The 15,915-nt window shown below is 53.1% G+C and overlaps 7 protein-coding genes across 7 annotated transcripts; 5 read left to right on the forward strand and 2 right to left on the reverse strand.

Annotated features, from left to right (window-relative positions):
- Positions 1 to 3,348: 3,348 nt before the first annotated feature.
- J4E92_003256 (uncharacterized protein) lies at positions 3,349 to 4,283 on the forward strand (the record flags this gene model as incomplete). The annotated part of the gene is made up of 2 exons (XM_051494654.1): positions 3,349 to 3,587; positions 3,641 to 4,283. 2 exons carry the CDS (start codon positions 3,349 to 3,351, stop codon positions 4,281 to 4,283), a joined length of 882 nt encoding a protein of 293 aa, XP_051354947.1.
- A 2,600-nt stretch (positions 4,284 to 6,883) lies between these two features.
- SAR1 (COPII coat GTPase) lies at positions 6,884 to 7,658 on the reverse strand (the record flags this gene model as incomplete). Its single annotated transcript, XM_051494655.1, has 6 exons — positions 6,884 to 7,200; positions 7,249 to 7,358; positions 7,410 to 7,448; positions 7,495 to 7,515; positions 7,571 to 7,596; positions 7,650 to 7,658. 6 exons carry the CDS (start codon positions 7,656 to 7,658, stop codon positions 6,884 to 6,886), a joined length of 522 nt encoding a protein of 173 aa, XP_051354948.1.
- A 598-nt stretch (positions 7,659 to 8,256) lies between these two features.
- On the forward strand, positions 8,257 to 9,022 carry ATP7 (ATP synthase d subunit; the record flags this gene model as incomplete). Its single annotated transcript, XM_051494656.1, has 4 exons — positions 8,257 to 8,268; positions 8,400 to 8,795; positions 8,851 to 8,937; positions 8,993 to 9,022. The coding sequence occupies 4 exons, from the start codon at positions 8,257 to 8,259 to the stop codon at positions 9,020 to 9,022; spliced, it is 525 nt and encodes a 174-aa protein (XP_051354949.1).
- Positions 9,023 to 9,407: 385 nt separating this feature from the next.
- J4E92_003259 (uncharacterized protein) lies at positions 9,408 to 10,965 on the reverse strand (the record flags this gene model as incomplete). The annotated part of the gene is made up of 2 exons (XM_051494657.1): positions 9,408 to 10,826; positions 10,960 to 10,965. 2 exons carry the CDS (start codon positions 10,963 to 10,965, stop codon positions 9,408 to 9,410), a joined length of 1,425 nt encoding a protein of 474 aa, XP_051354950.1.
- A 494-nt stretch (positions 10,966 to 11,459) lies between these two features.
- On the forward strand, positions 11,460 to 12,494 carry J4E92_003260 (uncharacterized protein; the record flags this gene model as incomplete). The annotated part of the gene is made up of 1 exon (XM_051494658.1): positions 11,460 to 12,494. One exon carries the CDS (start codon positions 11,460 to 11,462, stop codon positions 12,492 to 12,494), a length of 1,035 nt encoding a protein of 344 aa, XP_051354951.1.
- A 1,223-nt stretch (positions 12,495 to 13,717) lies between these two features.
- J4E92_003261 (uncharacterized protein) lies at positions 13,718 to 14,307 on the forward strand (the record flags this gene model as incomplete). The annotated part of the gene is made up of 3 exons (XM_051494659.1): positions 13,718 to 13,843; positions 13,895 to 14,152; positions 14,251 to 14,307. The coding sequence occupies 3 exons, from the start codon at positions 13,718 to 13,720 to the stop codon at positions 14,305 to 14,307; spliced, it is 441 nt and encodes a 146-aa protein (XP_051354952.1).
- Positions 14,308 to 14,789: 482 nt separating this feature from the next.
- On the forward strand, positions 14,790 to 15,570 carry EGD2 (GAL4 enhancer protein; the record flags this gene model as incomplete). Its single annotated transcript, XM_051494660.1, has 3 exons — positions 14,790 to 15,026; positions 15,131 to 15,189; positions 15,240 to 15,570. The coding sequence occupies 3 exons, from the start codon at positions 14,790 to 14,792 to the stop codon at positions 15,568 to 15,570; spliced, it is 627 nt and encodes a 208-aa protein (XP_051354953.1).
- Positions 15,571 to 15,915: the final 345 nt, after the last annotated feature.

The following is a 15,915-nucleotide window of genomic DNA, read 5'->3' on the forward strand; positions in this document are numbered from 1 at the left end:
GCGCATCTGGATCTAGGAGCACTCGGCCACCGAGCTCGTCGCAGCTTCTCTGAAAACCTTCTCGAGGTGCTGTGCATCGGTCCTGCTCGCGCGGAATGCCATCGCAAGAAGCTGAACTTTGGAAAATTTTCCTGGTGTCATGCGTCAAAATGGGATTGCCAGCTGCTGTCAGGACAACAAGGAGATCCATGGTCGCGCCAGTCGATGGCGATCGTGTATGCAACGCCAGTCATCTCTGATGCAGATGCCGAGGAGGGAACTATGCCAATGAGGAGTTCGTGAAACTTCCCCGGACAACGCCTGTGGCTGCCGCGTCCGCAGCTGGTACTTGCGCGAGATAATGCGGAGAGGGCGACAACTGGACGACGCAAACGCCATCTGACACGGGCCGAGTCGCGATCATGCCTGGGATCACGAGGAGGAGGTTTGCGGTTGCACGATGCAGGATTTCCAACGTGCACCGCGCGTCTGCTGTTGCGAAGCCCCATGACGTCACTAAATCCGTGGATCATAAATGCACCATCGCAGCACAGACGCTACAGGATATCACCAAAGCTCACTACCACTTAGCCGGCATCTAACAAACTTTACTATCTTCGGGAACTAGCATCGCGACCACCCTGAAACAAACAAACAACCCACCAACCTCCAAGACCAATCGTCAACATGCCTATCGGCCAGCAAGAAAGCGGTGTAACTTCTGGCGTCAAGTTTGTCACGTCCACTGTAGGCAATACGGTTGGCGGCGTTACAAACACTCTAGGAGGGGTTGTTGGCGCGGTTGGACGAGGCTTGGGCGAAACGGTAGATTGATCTGTACTAACTACAAATGAAAATATACTGACTCTGAGCGCCTTTGCTTAGGTCGAGGGCGCCACAGGCAGTGCCGGTCGGCCGGTTGCACGAGGCCTTGCCGATGTATCCACGAGCATTGAAAAAGGTGCAAACGATGTAGCAGGAGGCGTCAAACGTGCTGGGGAGGGCAAGTAGGTCTCGATAAGGTTCGACAAGAGTTGGACTTGTCAGTGAAGACTGGGGCTTGTACCACATTCTCCACGGCCTACATCCTGGCGTATAGCGGGGGACGGACAAGACTACACACAGCCACCAAATGCTATCAGCATGGGATGTCGCCAAGTCCATAGGTACATATCTCGTATGTAATGTACCTCTGACGCCAGTGTCCCATACTAACTTGAGTTGGCTTCTTAGGCACTGTGATCAGATATGTGTCCAAGACGCGATGCCGGAACAGTGCGCCGAAGAGATCTCCGCTCATATCATGCAACGCCTATGTGAAGCTTGCACTTTTGTGATCCTCGAAAGATACCGCGGCCGAGTAGCCCGAGTCTTCTCCACCGGATGCCGATGGTTCCGGATATCTCATGCCGAAGCAACCTTTACCTTTACCTAGGTCCAGGTACATGAGCATCCCACGCCTGGCATACCCATGGCGCAGCTAGCTACTGTTCGGCGGACTTTGTTGGTTCTGTCTCGGAGTACCAGTCCAAAGGACACCGAAGGGAAGTAGAGAAGGACCCTGCGGGGACTAAATTGTCGGTTGGCGCGCCACTGTCCCATGGATCAGCGTGGAGGGTCCATCCATCGTGAGATCGTGATCGCCGAGGCCGAACAACCTCACCAACACAGACCCCTTCGGCTCGGCTCCCTGTCATACGCTGGCCGCGGTGTTGGATGTACATATGCGTGTCTGAGAAAGGCAGGCGCTGTGCGGGGTCAGATGATCAAACCTACTTTCGTCACTCGCGGAAAGCCTCACCGTGTCACTGACCGCACGAGAAGCTGCAATGGGAATGACTACTGAAGGTTAGCTGTCGAGTACATGCAGCTGCTTAGCGCCACGATTGCGGGATAAATCAGCACAGAGGGTGGAGGACGACTCAAGTGTGTGACGTCAATGGTACGTCTGACACATGCGCATCTCATGTCAGATATGTCTACCATTGCAATATCTGCAACTTCACATCGTAGCCAAGGGTAGTGGTACTATTTTCAAATGCCATGTTTCCATCGCACAAAATCCCACGAATGCAACCAGTCTCACCCAACAATCTAAGCGTTCTCTAGGGTTGACCAGCCGACGGAGGCAAATGCGCCAGCCTGCAGCCAGCCAGCCAGCCAGCAATAAGCGGCATACTATCGATATGCGCCCGCAAGGCCAGCATGCCAGCCTCCCCCAGCCCGTCCTAAGCGTTCCCAAGCAACGGTTCCACTGGAGAAGGTGGGTTGGGGCGGCTGAAGACACTTGCGAAGGCGAAAGCCACATGTACCCCACAAGCGTTGCGCTAGCGCACGTAAGCGTCGTTCCGCATTGGGAACCGATCTTTGACATCAATTGGGGCATTCGTCTCTTTGACACCAATCCCATCCGTCGTCATCCTTGCATTTTGCCTTCCAATAGTCCGATTGAGCGAGCTACATTTTCACCATACACCACCCTGCAGATCCGCCTGCATGTTGGCCAATGAGACGCGCTCAACTGAAGAATAACGACGCCCCGCCACACTCCACATCGAGGCCTACAGAACGCACGTATATTGCTCTAAGGAAGACGCTAGGATGCTGCACGGAGCGATCGTCCTAAACCCGCAGTTACGAGACTTCGGTTGAGCAGCTGTCTTGGAGGTTGCATACCACGGAAACCGAGCTCAACACATCGAGATTTGCATTAGGCAGCATGTCACCGGTCAATTGACAGGCAGAATACATGGGCAAGAAGGCTGAAACCATTGCGTCAGAGTAGCCAATGCAATGGCAGCAATCGCGTTCAAAGTTACTCACGGGCTGGGATTGAGATAAGTTTAGACGAGAGGCGGGACGGGCTTTGTTCACGCGCATTCTCAGTGAAATGGTGGGGACCTAACTGAGGGGTCGGATGAATGGGCATCCAATGATGTAGCAGAATTCTCCGCGGTGTTTATCGTTACGGCACGCGCGATCTCTATCCAGCCTCTTTCTCCAGCCGTCAGAAGCGTCGACGCTAGGCGGTTGTAGCTTCGCATTGACGCGTGGAGTTGATCCATAGCCTTGGCTCAAGCGCTGAGGCTTCAGTGCATGTCCGATCTGCGGTGATATGCTCGATGAGGTAGATTGAATAGACTAACTACTTGCCTGGATGTGAGTATATAGCTGTCTTACCTTCCCGCGTTTCTTACCTACCCAGAACATCTCACACTCTCGTTGTCGTGGTTACCAGCATAGTCGACAGTTTTCCAATCGTATATCAAGTGACTGATACCTCGCTCCTCAGTCTACTTCGTCGCTACTTACGCTCGCTGTCAAGTACGCCCTATACATTAATATCAACCACCAACCGACTATCCGAAAATGAAGTCCTTCGTCGCTGCCGGCCTCGCGGCTGCCGTTGCTGCCTACCCCCAGGCCTCCTCCGACGCTGAGTGTGCGTCCTCTGCCCCGGGCACTTTCGCCATCACCACCGTCAATGCCACCACCACTCCCTCCAGGATGGTCAGGCGCCAGCTTGATGGTACTCTTCAGCTGTCTCTCGAGGATGGCAAGTTGACCGACCAGGCTGGTCGCACCGGTTACATCGCCGCCAACTACCAGTACGTCTCCTACAACACTTTGACATACTCAGTCAGTACTAACATACTATCAGATTCCAGTTCGACCAACCCGTACAGGAGGGTGCTCGCGAGACTGAAGGTTTCGGTCTCTGCAGCAACGGCTCCATGTCCCTGATGGGCTCCGCTGTCTTCTACCAGTGCTTGTCTGGAGACTTCTACAACCTGTACAGCCAGTCGACTGGTGCTCAGTGCATTCCCATCCACATCCAGGCTACCATGTCCGAGGAGACCGGTCCCGTCTCCCAGATCTCCGATGGCCAGCCCCAGGCTACCTCTGCCGGAGCTGTCACTCAGATCTCCGACGGTCAACCCCAGGCCTCCACCCCCGGCGCCGTTGTCACCCAAATCTCTGACGGGCAGCCCCAGGCTTCTTCGCCTGCTGTCGTTACCCAGATCTCCGACGGCCAGCCTCAGGCATCTGCCCCTGTCGTCACCCAGATCTCTGATGGCCAGCCTCAGGCTTCCGCCCCCGTCGTTACTCAGATCTCCGACGGCCAGCCCCAGGCTTCCGCTCCTCTCGTCACCCAGATCTCCGACGGTCAGCCCCAGGCTTCTGCCCCGATCGCCAACTCCACCATGCCTCCCTTCTCAGAGTTCACTGGTGCTGCCTCCACTGGCACTGCCAGCATCGGCGCTCTCGCTGCCGGTTTCCTCGCCCTCTTCTCGTTCTTGTAAGCGAGATCAGCTCCATTCAGCGCGCACGATGAATATGGGAGATGGTCGCTTTGACGACCACATAATGAAGGCTGTAGTGGAGGATGACACGATTTCCTTGCAACGTTCCTTGATGACTGCATGCATCTACGACATCATGTACATAGCTAAAGCATAGGCGGCATGGTGTTTGGATATTTGTTTCTAAGAAAGAAGCCACGGACCTAGCAAGTTCAATAGGTAGTTCCGCATCTCCATGCGATGAAAATATTAATACAAACGGATAAAAAAACACAACATGTTCCTCAACTGTTCTACCGTGATAGCCAACCCTTCTGCAACCTCTGACCCCGCAACCAAAATCCTTCACAAATCCTCCGCTTTCCAAGAAATGTGCCCCATTACTCAATCCCTTCAAAGCTACTGCGGTAATCCTGGTCAGACAGTCAGACGACATACATCCTTCGCAGTGCCGCAGAGGCGCATTTCCCTGCTGGTGCATGCTGATCTCTATCCTAGCTGTGTCACGTCACATCACACCGGCGATTGTACGCTTTTCGCTTGCTACTGCATGTAGTCTCCAATATGCAGTGTCACGCATATGTCTTGACAGGCATCTTGAGCACGCACATAACAGCCGGTGAGGAGGAATATACCCCACGTTCACGTTGCTTAAGCAAGGGCTATGTACCGGTACATTCTCCGAAGTATACGGTACGAAATCATGATGTCAATTGCACATCACACACTTCAATGCAGCTCCTACGATACCACACAGTCCCAAATCACCAAATGGAACAGATACAGCTCAAAGGCACAGTATACATATCTCCAAACAATAAAAGACGACAACAAAGGGAAAAAAAGAAAAACCACGGACAAACGTCGTCAATCCATCCTGCATGCACACACCGTCTCTGCCTCACTATTCCCCCATAACCCCAACCCACCAAGCTACAGCCCACCCTAACCACTTATCCACCCTCAGTCCCTCAGCCAACGTGTCAAACCACCAAAGATTAAGTTGCAGCCCGCGTTATCGATTGACACGCGTGCATGCACTAGAGTCGTTGGGAGGCTTGCGCCGTCTCTAACACTACCAGCAAGCGCATCTAGCAAGCGTGTTATCGAATCCTCTTTAGTTCTTGAGGGATATTAATAGGACGTGAATAGGGCTAGATGGATTAGCTGTGGCGGTGCGTTTTTCTCTTCGGGGTTTCGGCTTTCCGCGGGGACAAAGTTTGGTCGAGGCGGGTTGTTCGACGAACCAGCGGGTTGGGGGTTTACTGTGCCGTGTCAAGGTGGCGAGAACGCCTGGGGAAGGGGCGGTGACCTGCTTTCGACACTGAGAACTCGGTTTCTTGTTATGGACATCGTGAACTGGATTCTTGAAGTGTCTTGCCGTGAGAATGTCTGCGAAATATCGCCTTTAGACATTGAACCAACGCCCAGGATTCCGTATGTAGTCTCGGGAATCGTTTTAACAAAATACGTGCCCAAGCATCGTAAAGTAGGGGTTTGAAGCTTCATCTAGTTAAGGCAGACGGCTTATTGGAACTGTAATTGTGATTTCGAGATCATGATATCCGCTAACGGATATCGTCATTTCGTTCATCTGAAGCTTCTTTCGCAAAAGGCTCGGATGACGGTGCATCGAAGCGTCAGAGCATCCAGTCAACACTGTTGATTCCTTAGTTTTGCATTCCCAGTTCCGAAATGTGTTTTTGACTCTAGCAAGTAGTCATTTGGCGCCTCTAGATGACTCCTTGCAAAAGCTCCAAACGAGATCGATTTGTTTAATTAGCGCTCTTGGTTTTCCAAAACCGTGTTTCCATTTCTGAGACTCGTTTTAATGTAATGAACGGAGTGATCTAACTTTCTATCTTTTATCCTTTCCACAAAAAGCCAACACGAGATAGCTTCGCTTAATCGACGTTTCTGGATGTCCAAAACCGCATTCACGATTTCCATATCTGGTGTTCGGAATTCTGGTACAACGCATCTAGCACATTTGATATTGCACTCATGCTTGAGCTGGTTACGTGAATTACCGTACCAAAATCGAGGTATCAGACCCTATCAAACGGTGGACATTTGATATCTGTAACGCTTGATTACGATTATACAGTTGTGGCATCTCTGTGTCGGTACATATTCGTTCTTTAGTCTCATCGCTAATTTGCATTTCCAAAATCCATGGGAGTTGCATGCAAAGATGAGTTACGTTTCTTTCATCATGCTAAACCGTTGTCAGCGACTATGATCTCGGAACAGAATACCTTAGGTGTCCGTATTCGATGCGTGATATCTGTCATTCATCACGCATACTAGTGGAATAGAGTCATTGTCGCGCGTGATCTGGAGTTACGCACCGACATAGCGGTCTCGCTCGCTTCGGGCCGACCCAGCCTTCGCTGCACCGTACTACGAGTGTTGGTGTGCAATATGATATTATTCCAAGAGCTAACGCCAACGCCCGTAAGAGTACATCTACTACGCATGTGATAGCCATGGCATGTACTTGCATCTAACTCATACCATCGAGAGCCAACGTGCAGCCACATGCGCTCCCCGCTGCTTTGTGTCCGCCTAGCGTGCTTATAATTGCTGGAGTAATCCGCCTAGACGTACTGGCTCAACCATCTGATACCCTCTCCGTATCCCTGCCTCATGACCACACTGCACATGAAGACCTCAACCGGGCGGATACCCTCGAGCGGTACCTTGCCCTTACCGGTTGTCTGGTATAGACCAAGCGCGGAACGGAGCTGGTCCTCGGAGATGGCGTCGGGGTGGTCGATCTTGTTTCCAAGAACGACGAAAGGAGTGTTCTTCAGCTCCTCCATGGCGAGAAGAGCATCGAGCTCGGCTTTTGACTCGGAGAGACGCTCGTGGTCTTTGGCGTCAACAAGGAAGACGATGCCGGAAACTTCGGGGACTGGGACATTGTTAGTTTATGCAAACCGATCAGGCAGGCTTGACATACAGTAATCGCGCCATAGTCGGCGGGCTTGTGCGTGACCTCCGAGATCGAAGGTTGTGAACTTGACGTTTCCTATTGAGAGCTCTTCGGAAGTGGGGTGCAGAGTCGGCTGACTGGACCATATGTTAGCCGGTAGTTGTACAATAAGGCCAGATCTCACTTACAGGACAGCGACCCTGTCGTTCTTGAGCATGTGCAGAAGCCTAATCGTGTCAGCGAAAGCTCGCGTGTCCAGTTTGGTAGCCATACGTGGTCTTTCCTGCATTGTCACTGGAGCCTAGTCAGCTATACGTATTTGAATTGGCTGGTATGTGGAAGTGCGTACAGTCCGAGAAAGAGGAGTTTGGCATGCTGTGACGATGTGTTAGCCCGAGTAGTGAAGTTGAGACTATGCTCCTGCTTACCTTGTTCATGAGTCCAAGCGAGGACAGAACATCCCAGACTGTTACAAAACGTCAGCCCATGTTCAACTATGTTCCAAGCAAGCCATTGGTTGATCCGGCAGGTGTTCGGGACATATGCGATGGTATAGTGTCGATGCGCATGTGATAAGCCTGGCCTTGATATTTCCTTGCGCGATGTTGTAGGCGTTGACCTCGGAAGGCGACAGCAGTGCTATGAGAGAGTGCTGGAGGAATCTTGCTCTGCCGTGCTACGGCAACGAACACATACGTCCATCCAGTTCGGGACATAACGAGGGAGGGTAGTTAACTTACACCTGGAGCGAGGTCAGTAAGAAAGCAATATAGGCACATAGCAAGGGGCTTACCAGTCGAGAATCCACATGTTGATGAGAGTTGTTCGGGTCTAGACTGTTGGTTGAGAATGTAGCAACGAAGTGTAGAGTGTGAATGGGAAAGGTAATGTTGGGGGAACATGGCCGCGATCGAGGCGGAAGTCGAATGGCCCGTGCACCAGATCCTTGGCGGCGCTGTTCCGAGCTCTCGCGAAGAACTTGGACATCAACCCTCCCGAACCGAAACCACCGCATCCCCGTCTAAATCCATCACAATGGCCGTCGGAGTACGTCACACCCCTTCCAGAAGACCCGTCGGAGCTCTCGAATGCCCAATTGCTGCGCCGGCAGTAGCCCCCCACCCGCAATGGCTCCTCCGAAATGCAGAACAAGAAAACTAACATATCCCCTCTTGTAGCGTAGCGCAGCCCTCAAGCTCGACTGGACCAAGCTGGGCACCCAGCTCGGCCTCAAGGGCCAAACCGCCGCCGCCCTCCAGTCCTTCAAGAAGCGCAACGACGATGCGCGTCGCAAAGTCACCGTTCTCTCCGAGCAGTCCCAGACCGTCGACTTCAACCACTACCGCGGCATCCTCAAGAACCAGGCCGTTATCGACGACATCGAGAAGCAGTTCAACGCTTTCAAGCCCCAGACATACGATGTAGGAAGGCAGATCAAGGCGATTGAGGCTTTCGAGGCCCAGGCCGTCCAGAGCGCAGAGCAGACCAAGAGTGTTGTCGACAAGGAGTTGAGCGACCTCCAGAAGACACTGAAGAACATTGAGGATGCCAGGCCATTCGCTGACCTCACTGTTGTACGTATATACGGTTACGGGCAAGTGAGGGACAAGAGGCTGACAGATATCACAGGACGAGGTCGCAGCTGCTCAGCCCGAGATCGACAAGCGCACCGAGCAGCTCGTCTCCAAGGGTCGCTGGGCCGTTCCCGGCTACAAGGCAAGTTTCTGGAACACTCAAGACAGTTCATATGCAAGTGCTAACAACCCCGCAGGAGAAGTTTGGCGATCTTTCCGTCCTCTAAGCATCTTCTTTGCATGTAGTCGAGATGTACCCGATCTGGGCTGTATTACCTACGTATTTGTGAATAGTTCCAGACAGTGGAAATGCACCCTAGATTTTGACCATTTACATCATTCAGCCTGCGTTGCTCATATTGATTTCAACGCAGCCACCTCGAGACTTGTACAGCATGAATTCTTACATGAATGGACAACCCCGCAAATCATACATCACGAAAGAAACGCTTTCTGCTGAGGATGCCACTCGTATTTCATTACATATGCATTTGATACCGAACCCTCCAAGCACTAGAAGTCACATCGCTATATTGTCATTTCGAAAACGCCGCCCAATGCTTATCAAATACCCCTTGGTCTTACAAAAAATGCCCCCACCTGAAATTAACCCTACTCATCATACTCCGCATCCCTGACCCCACAAAAGTCACTACCGAAGCAACTGTCCACCATATACCACACCCGCCAGTAGAGACTCGCATTGTTTGCGTCGAAAGTTCCGTCCTCTTTTCTCGGTACATGGTCGCCAATGATACCATGTCCTGAGCCAATCACCCATCCAATGACAGGCACCGAGCCGACTGTTTGCTGCCAGCGGGGTTTTGCGGGGAGGAAGGCCTTTTCTTGTGGGAGGAACACAGCGGGCTTCACGTTTGCGCCCTTGAGTCGCAGGGTTGCGCGTTGAGAACGGGGGTTCAATGCTGTGGTAGTTGCATGCGCGGGAACGGTGTTTGGGTCGAGAGCTTGGTGCATTTCGCGTGGTTGAGACATGGGTTCCACGGGCATGTCGTCGAGATGGCTTGGGAAAGCGCCGCTTGTACTCCTCAGCCAGGCTGGTTCCGAGTTTGATTGCGATACAAGTCCCTGTGACGCTGCAGGCTGGGAGGCCGTTGCTGTGGCAGATGAGGCTGTTGCGGAAGACTGAGATGCACCGCGTGGTCCTAAGGTGCCTGAAGATACGGTGTTGGGTGAAGCGATTTGGGACATTCCCCCTCCTTCTGCGCGTAACGGCCGGTCACCACCTTGTGGTCCTGTCCCTCTGTACATCTCTGCGTAAACTGTGTAGCCCTGGATGTTCTTGGGACTGTAGTGACATGCGCGCTCAGCGGCTTCCGCACTATCGAAAGTCACCTTGACCCAGTGGTCTCCCCCAAGATATGTCTTGATCCTGGTCAAGTATTTCGGTTCCAAGTTTGGGTAGTACGTCGAGCGTTGCGCTGCTAGACTATAGCCGAGCCTGGGGTTGGGTGGCTCGCGGTCGTATTCTTCGTAGATCATTCCGTTGGAAACCTTCTCGTAGTGTGCTATCGCAGCCCATTGCTGCTCGGAGCCAAAGCCGTATAGTATGACTTCCTTGGGTTCTTGTGCGAAAGTGGCGTTCGTTGATGCGCCTGCTGCGAACGAAACGTTCAGTCCGTTGCTTGCGTCTATGAGGTTTGGTGCCGAAGCTGATGGTGGTAGTGCACCGGCTGGCCGCGCGGATACCGAGCGCCTCTTGTCCTCGTCTGCCTTGAAACGACTGAAGATGTCATCTTCTGTGCGCTGGTTGTAGAGTCTCGCTTCGTCAGCTGCGTTGCTGGCGCCCAAGGGTGTCTTCGCTCGTGAGGTGCCGCGTTTCCGTGCTTTGCCAAAGGGGCCTTTCTCTTCTGGCACGCGCCGTTGATTTTGATCGGGACTGTCAGGGATCGATGTTAGCTGTGTGTCCGAATCTATGGGTGAATCCCAGTTGAGGTCGTCCATGGCGTCAAGATAGCATGAAGAAGAGGAATGTCGTATAAAGAACACTTTGTAGTCTTGTTTGTCGCATGACTAGGCTCATGCGTGCAGAAGGCTCCATTCGGTAATGGCAGTGAAACATGACTTACTCTGCGAACTCAATCCCCCAGGGCAGCCTCCTCCCAGTCGAATCAAACGCGCGCTCGGAATCGGGTACTGCATGGACCTGCATCTCTTCGGTGTGGTCGCGTCGTTCGTTCGGTGATTCGCTTTTCCGTTCGTGGTGCACGCGCGCGTGGTGCGTCAATCTCCTCGGGTCTTTTGTTTATGCGACAGGAAGACGAGCGGAAAGCTAACGCTAGCTCCAGGAACGCCGCGGCAAAGCCACACCGGGCCCGTGCACCAAAACGTGGCGCACAGTGCGATCTCCAAAAGGTGACGCGGAGCCTTTCCCGATCCATCTACCTTGTGCATGCTGCATGCAATCGGAAGTGGCTTACTGTTGAGTGCTGCCTGGTCGCAACAGCCGCTCATAAGTACCCGATGGAACTGACACCTATCATCGTGCGTGGCAAGAAGAGGAAGTACTTACACCCAGCATATGCTGCTACCTCCAAAAGTAAACCTTTTACCATACCTGCACAAAACTCTTCAACATCCACATCTCAACTCAAAGGTCAACGGAAAACGAAATCAGCCCGCAAGAAAAAAGAATATACGCCCGCCATGCCGACGCTCCAAGGACTCCCCACGGAACTGCTGGAAATGATCTTTCTTTACAGCATGAACCCAGCGCTTCCACGCTGCTCACGGGATCTTGGCGCGAAACTCTCCTCACACGCCATAGAGATGAGCATCACTATGCAGGCCTTCTTCCATACCGTCGATCACCGCACCAACTATCGGGACCGACTCGTCACCAGCGATGCCTCACTCCAGTCCAACATCCTGACCTGCCATTTCTTTACCTACGACTTCTTTTTGAAATACGTGCAACGCGCACAAGATGCCATGGTCAAGTTGCGCGGGAAGGCCTGGGAAGCTACTGGAGTTACGATCCCAGGAGTGTCCTACTTCGACGGACTATGGCCATACAAGTTCACCAAGATCCCTCATCTCGCTTTTGCGCAAGGCTTTCACATACCAGAAAAGTTGCTGCATGGGCCATGGACAGAGGACAAAGCGTCACTGCTTTACGTTTTGGTTAGCCTGACTGGAGAGATCGATTGGGAGGGTAGTATGGCAGGTGAAGTGGCGAAATCGGGCATGAAAGAAGCGATCAAGGAGGGTAATGAGCACGCGGTGGCAGCGCTTGCTGTGCTGTTGGGTGTGCAGAAAGTCATCACTACCGAGCTACTGCAGTATGCTGTCATACATTGTGGTTGCGACATCAACATCATCCGCCACCTACTCTTCAACGCACAGATCCTCGCCGAAGAGGCGTCGAGCACGTTGAACTTCCACGACCCTGCACTGTGGGCGTGGGCAGACGTCAACGGTCACAAGGGAGAGACGCTCAAGGCCATGCTCAAGGATGCGGTTGCATTTGATCTCGAGTTTTACTTTGAAGATAACGCCGACTGGTCCAAGATCGTCCCCTTCCCGTACGGTGGAAGCAAATTTGACGCAAGGACAGCATTCAGCGACGTGGTGAGGGAGCTGCTAACGAACCTGTACCGAAACTACGGAAGGAAAATCACACGAAGGAGAGCGACGACACCAGAGCAGAGAATCGCGGAAGATGATGCAGATGCTGATTGACGTTTTCATTGAGACTAGCTAGATATGATAGATCACGGAGCGAATACCCTGCCTACATGGCCTACATAGCACTTACCTTTGCGACCTGCCTGACATATCGCACAATACAGGATTGTTTTAATCGTGCAGATCTATTTCTTCACAACTTTGGTCGCCTTCATCACATGCGCGCGTGACCAACACGGACAAGCCAAACTTGATTGAAGAAGGCTAAAAGCAAGGCTTGACACGAAGACAGAACGCGCAGTTGGCACATGCAGCGATGTTGAGCGTACTTGCGTACACACGAGATTTTACCTGCAGGCTTGTTAGTAACTTGTATCGAAACAGAGCGTTATCAAGCAGAGCGTGTTTGTGGATCCCTTCAGTGATCTTGGTGATAAAATAGTAATCATAGAAATCATATACTATCTATTGCATGTTGTAATCATTGGGAGTGGGGGCGGTGAGGTTGAAGAATAAGAACTGACCTGTGTATAATAGCCGTGTGCAGTGACGGCACTGCAGTCGCATGTCGACATGGGTTTGCAATGAGCAGGCTCACAGCGACGTCAGATGTCAGGTATCTGTTGGCTGGGTATCTAAGCGTCTGTTTAGGTCAGCGTTTGTCGCAAACTCTATGCGGTGATGAAGCTGAATGGGTAAAGCAAGCTCAGAATATGTAAGAAATTGAATGTCATGACTTCGACGCCGTTAAGAGACCCCGGCGAGGGACTCCGACGCCGAGCTCAATCGCAAATTATGTCATCCTAGGATGGGGGAGGAGTGTGGAGGTGAGAAACATACCAGTGGAGCTATGGGTGTTGGATCGTAGCTATGGGTCTTTGGAGTAGTTTAGCTCGGCGCATGTCGCGTCCGTCGTGTCTGCACCTGCAGAGCGCATGGTGCGAGGTAAAGTGGTCGTAATAGCCACGTCGACGACTGCATAAAGTCGCGACGGCTGTCGAGTTGAGCGTGGTGCTTCTGCGGTGCCCGCGGTGCTGGAGGAGATGATGGAAGTCGCGCGGTCGCAGAAAACTTTAAGGACGGCGCTAGCGCCAAGGCGCCTTTCGCTTGTGCACGGCCCCGGGCTCACACTGAATTTCGAACCTCCACCGACCGACATTACTTACTCCCGACAAGAACATCAACACCGACTCCTATTTCCGACCGGTACGCTTTCGACGCAGCAATACTCCACGTGTCTCTCCGTCTAACATTCTCTTGCAGCACATATCGACGAAATGGGTGACGCCGAAATTACAACGAGTGCCTGGAGGCTGGTAGAGGTCGGCCGCGTGGTCCTCTTCAACGAGGGTGCATTCGAGGGCCGCCTCGCTGTCATCGTCGAGATCATCGACCACAAGCGTGTATGGAAAATTCGCGATCCGGGTGCTGTTCAGCGGCTCACACAGACATAGGTCCTCCTCCAAGGTCCCTCCGAGAAGGCCCCTGTCCCTCGCCAGGAAGTCGCGCTTGCGAAACTCTCCCTTACACCCATCGTCATCCCCAAGCTTCCCCGTGCCTCGGGTAACGGCCACGTCGCGAAGAAGTGGGAGGAGCACAAGGTCCAGCAAAAGTTCGACGAGAGCTCATGGGCCCAGAAGCGTGCGGCTATCCAGAAGAGGCGGGGACTCAATGACTTTGAGCGCTTCAAGGTCATGAAGATGAGGAAGCAGGTACGTTCTGCCTTGTACCTGTGTCGTCGAATGCGACCATCCGGATGAGACGCGGTACACCGGATGCGAATCGGGAACATAGACTAACAACAACACAGGCTCGTTTCGAGGTTCAGAAGACCTTCGCCAAGATCCGCGCCAGCGCAAAGGCATAGGTAGTCTCGATGCTGTCGGGAGACAGGCGTTGTGGTGATCGCTGCATGCAGGTGGCATAGAGGCATGAGGTGCATTTCATGAGCATTCCGAAGGCGACCTCAAAGGCATTCAAAAATTCAAGGCCTGGTTAAGGGCGAATAAGTCCAATGTTTGGCACGGTGCAATTCGGTTTGGGAACGGTTTACTCGGCTCTCGCATGCATTCCACATGTAGCAAGAGAGTTCAATCCACAAATTCATGAACACACACGAACAGTGCAACTAGAATTGCAATTTGATACCCCCTTTGAACTGCCCGTCTTTGTGAATTGCGCGACATAGGCTGTGAGAGTAATTGTTGCTTGTGACGGGCGTCATTGCCAATTGTGAGAGCTGCCCGCGCTAAACCGCCCACAAATCATTTTTGGAAGCTCCGACCCCAACTCCGCGACGCTCGATATTGCAGCACCACCACCACCTGCCGTCACCCACAAACCGACAAAATGGCCAACCCCCGCATTGAAGAGCTCCCCGACGAGCCCGAGAAGAAGAACGTCCAGATCGAGGAGGATGAGTCCAGCGACGAGTCTGAGAACGAGGAGGGCGAGGTCAACGTGCCCGCGGGCTCTTCCGTCGCCGTCCACTCCCGCAACGAGAAGAAAGCTCGCAAGGCCATTGCCAAGCTCGGCCTGAAGCACATCGACGGCATCACACGCGTCACCCTCCGCCGACCGAAGAACGTGAGTGCTTTCCGCGCAATTGGTGGGGGAGCTGCAGTCAACAAACACGAGATGCGGGCAGACCAGAGACACAGTTCAGGGTACCAGGCTAACACACCTACCAGGTCCTGTTTGTTATCAACCAGCCGGACGTCTACAAGTCGCCCTCAAGCAACACCTGGATGTGAGTCGCTGCCCCTCAATGGCACAAGCCGCCTGCTGACCCCGCACCAGCATCTTCGGTGAGGCCAAGATCGAGGACTTGAACGCCCAGGCCCAGGCCTCCGCCGCCCAGCAGCTCGCTCAGGGCGAGTCCGCGCCCCACGACCACGCCGGTCACGACCACGGCGACGACTCCGGCAAGGGCAAGGCCAAGGCTGTCGAGGACAAGAAGGACGAGGAGGAAGAGGAGGACGACGATGAGGAGATCGACGACTCTGGTCTTGAGGCCAAGGACATCGAGCTCGTCATGCAGCAGGCCAGCGTCTCGCGGAAGAAGGCCGTCAAGGCCCTCAAGGAGAACGACAACGACATCGTAAACTCCATCATGGCGCTGAGCATATAGACCACTCGGGTCTAGGTGTCTGGGTGTAAAAGGTGGATGACGACTTCAAACGCACTGCGGAGTCGAAAGACTTCTGCCTGCTCATGTAAAAGAATCTATCAACATGAATCTTTACGAATCATCGGTGGCCGTCCGGTCCATTCGAAAGCATTGGTGCCCAATGATTGCTATCTTGTCGATCTGCGTGAGTGATCAGGAGCTAATCAGTCTAGAAACCTTCCAGTCGCAAGATAGAATGGAATCGCTAAGCAGTGGCAGGACGGGGGCTGGCACAACGCAGCTGAAATATTCATGGGGCCAGACGAGCAACTGCATCTACCACTTAGCAGTTTGACCTTCTTCTAT

This window comes from Alternaria infectoria (assembly GCF_024043175.1).
Source record: "Alternaria infectoria strain BMP 0036 chromosome Unknown scaffold_4, whole genome shotgun sequence".
Lineage (NCBI taxonomy): Eukaryota > Fungi > Ascomycota > Dothideomycetes > Pleosporales > Pleosporaceae > Alternaria > Alternaria infectoria.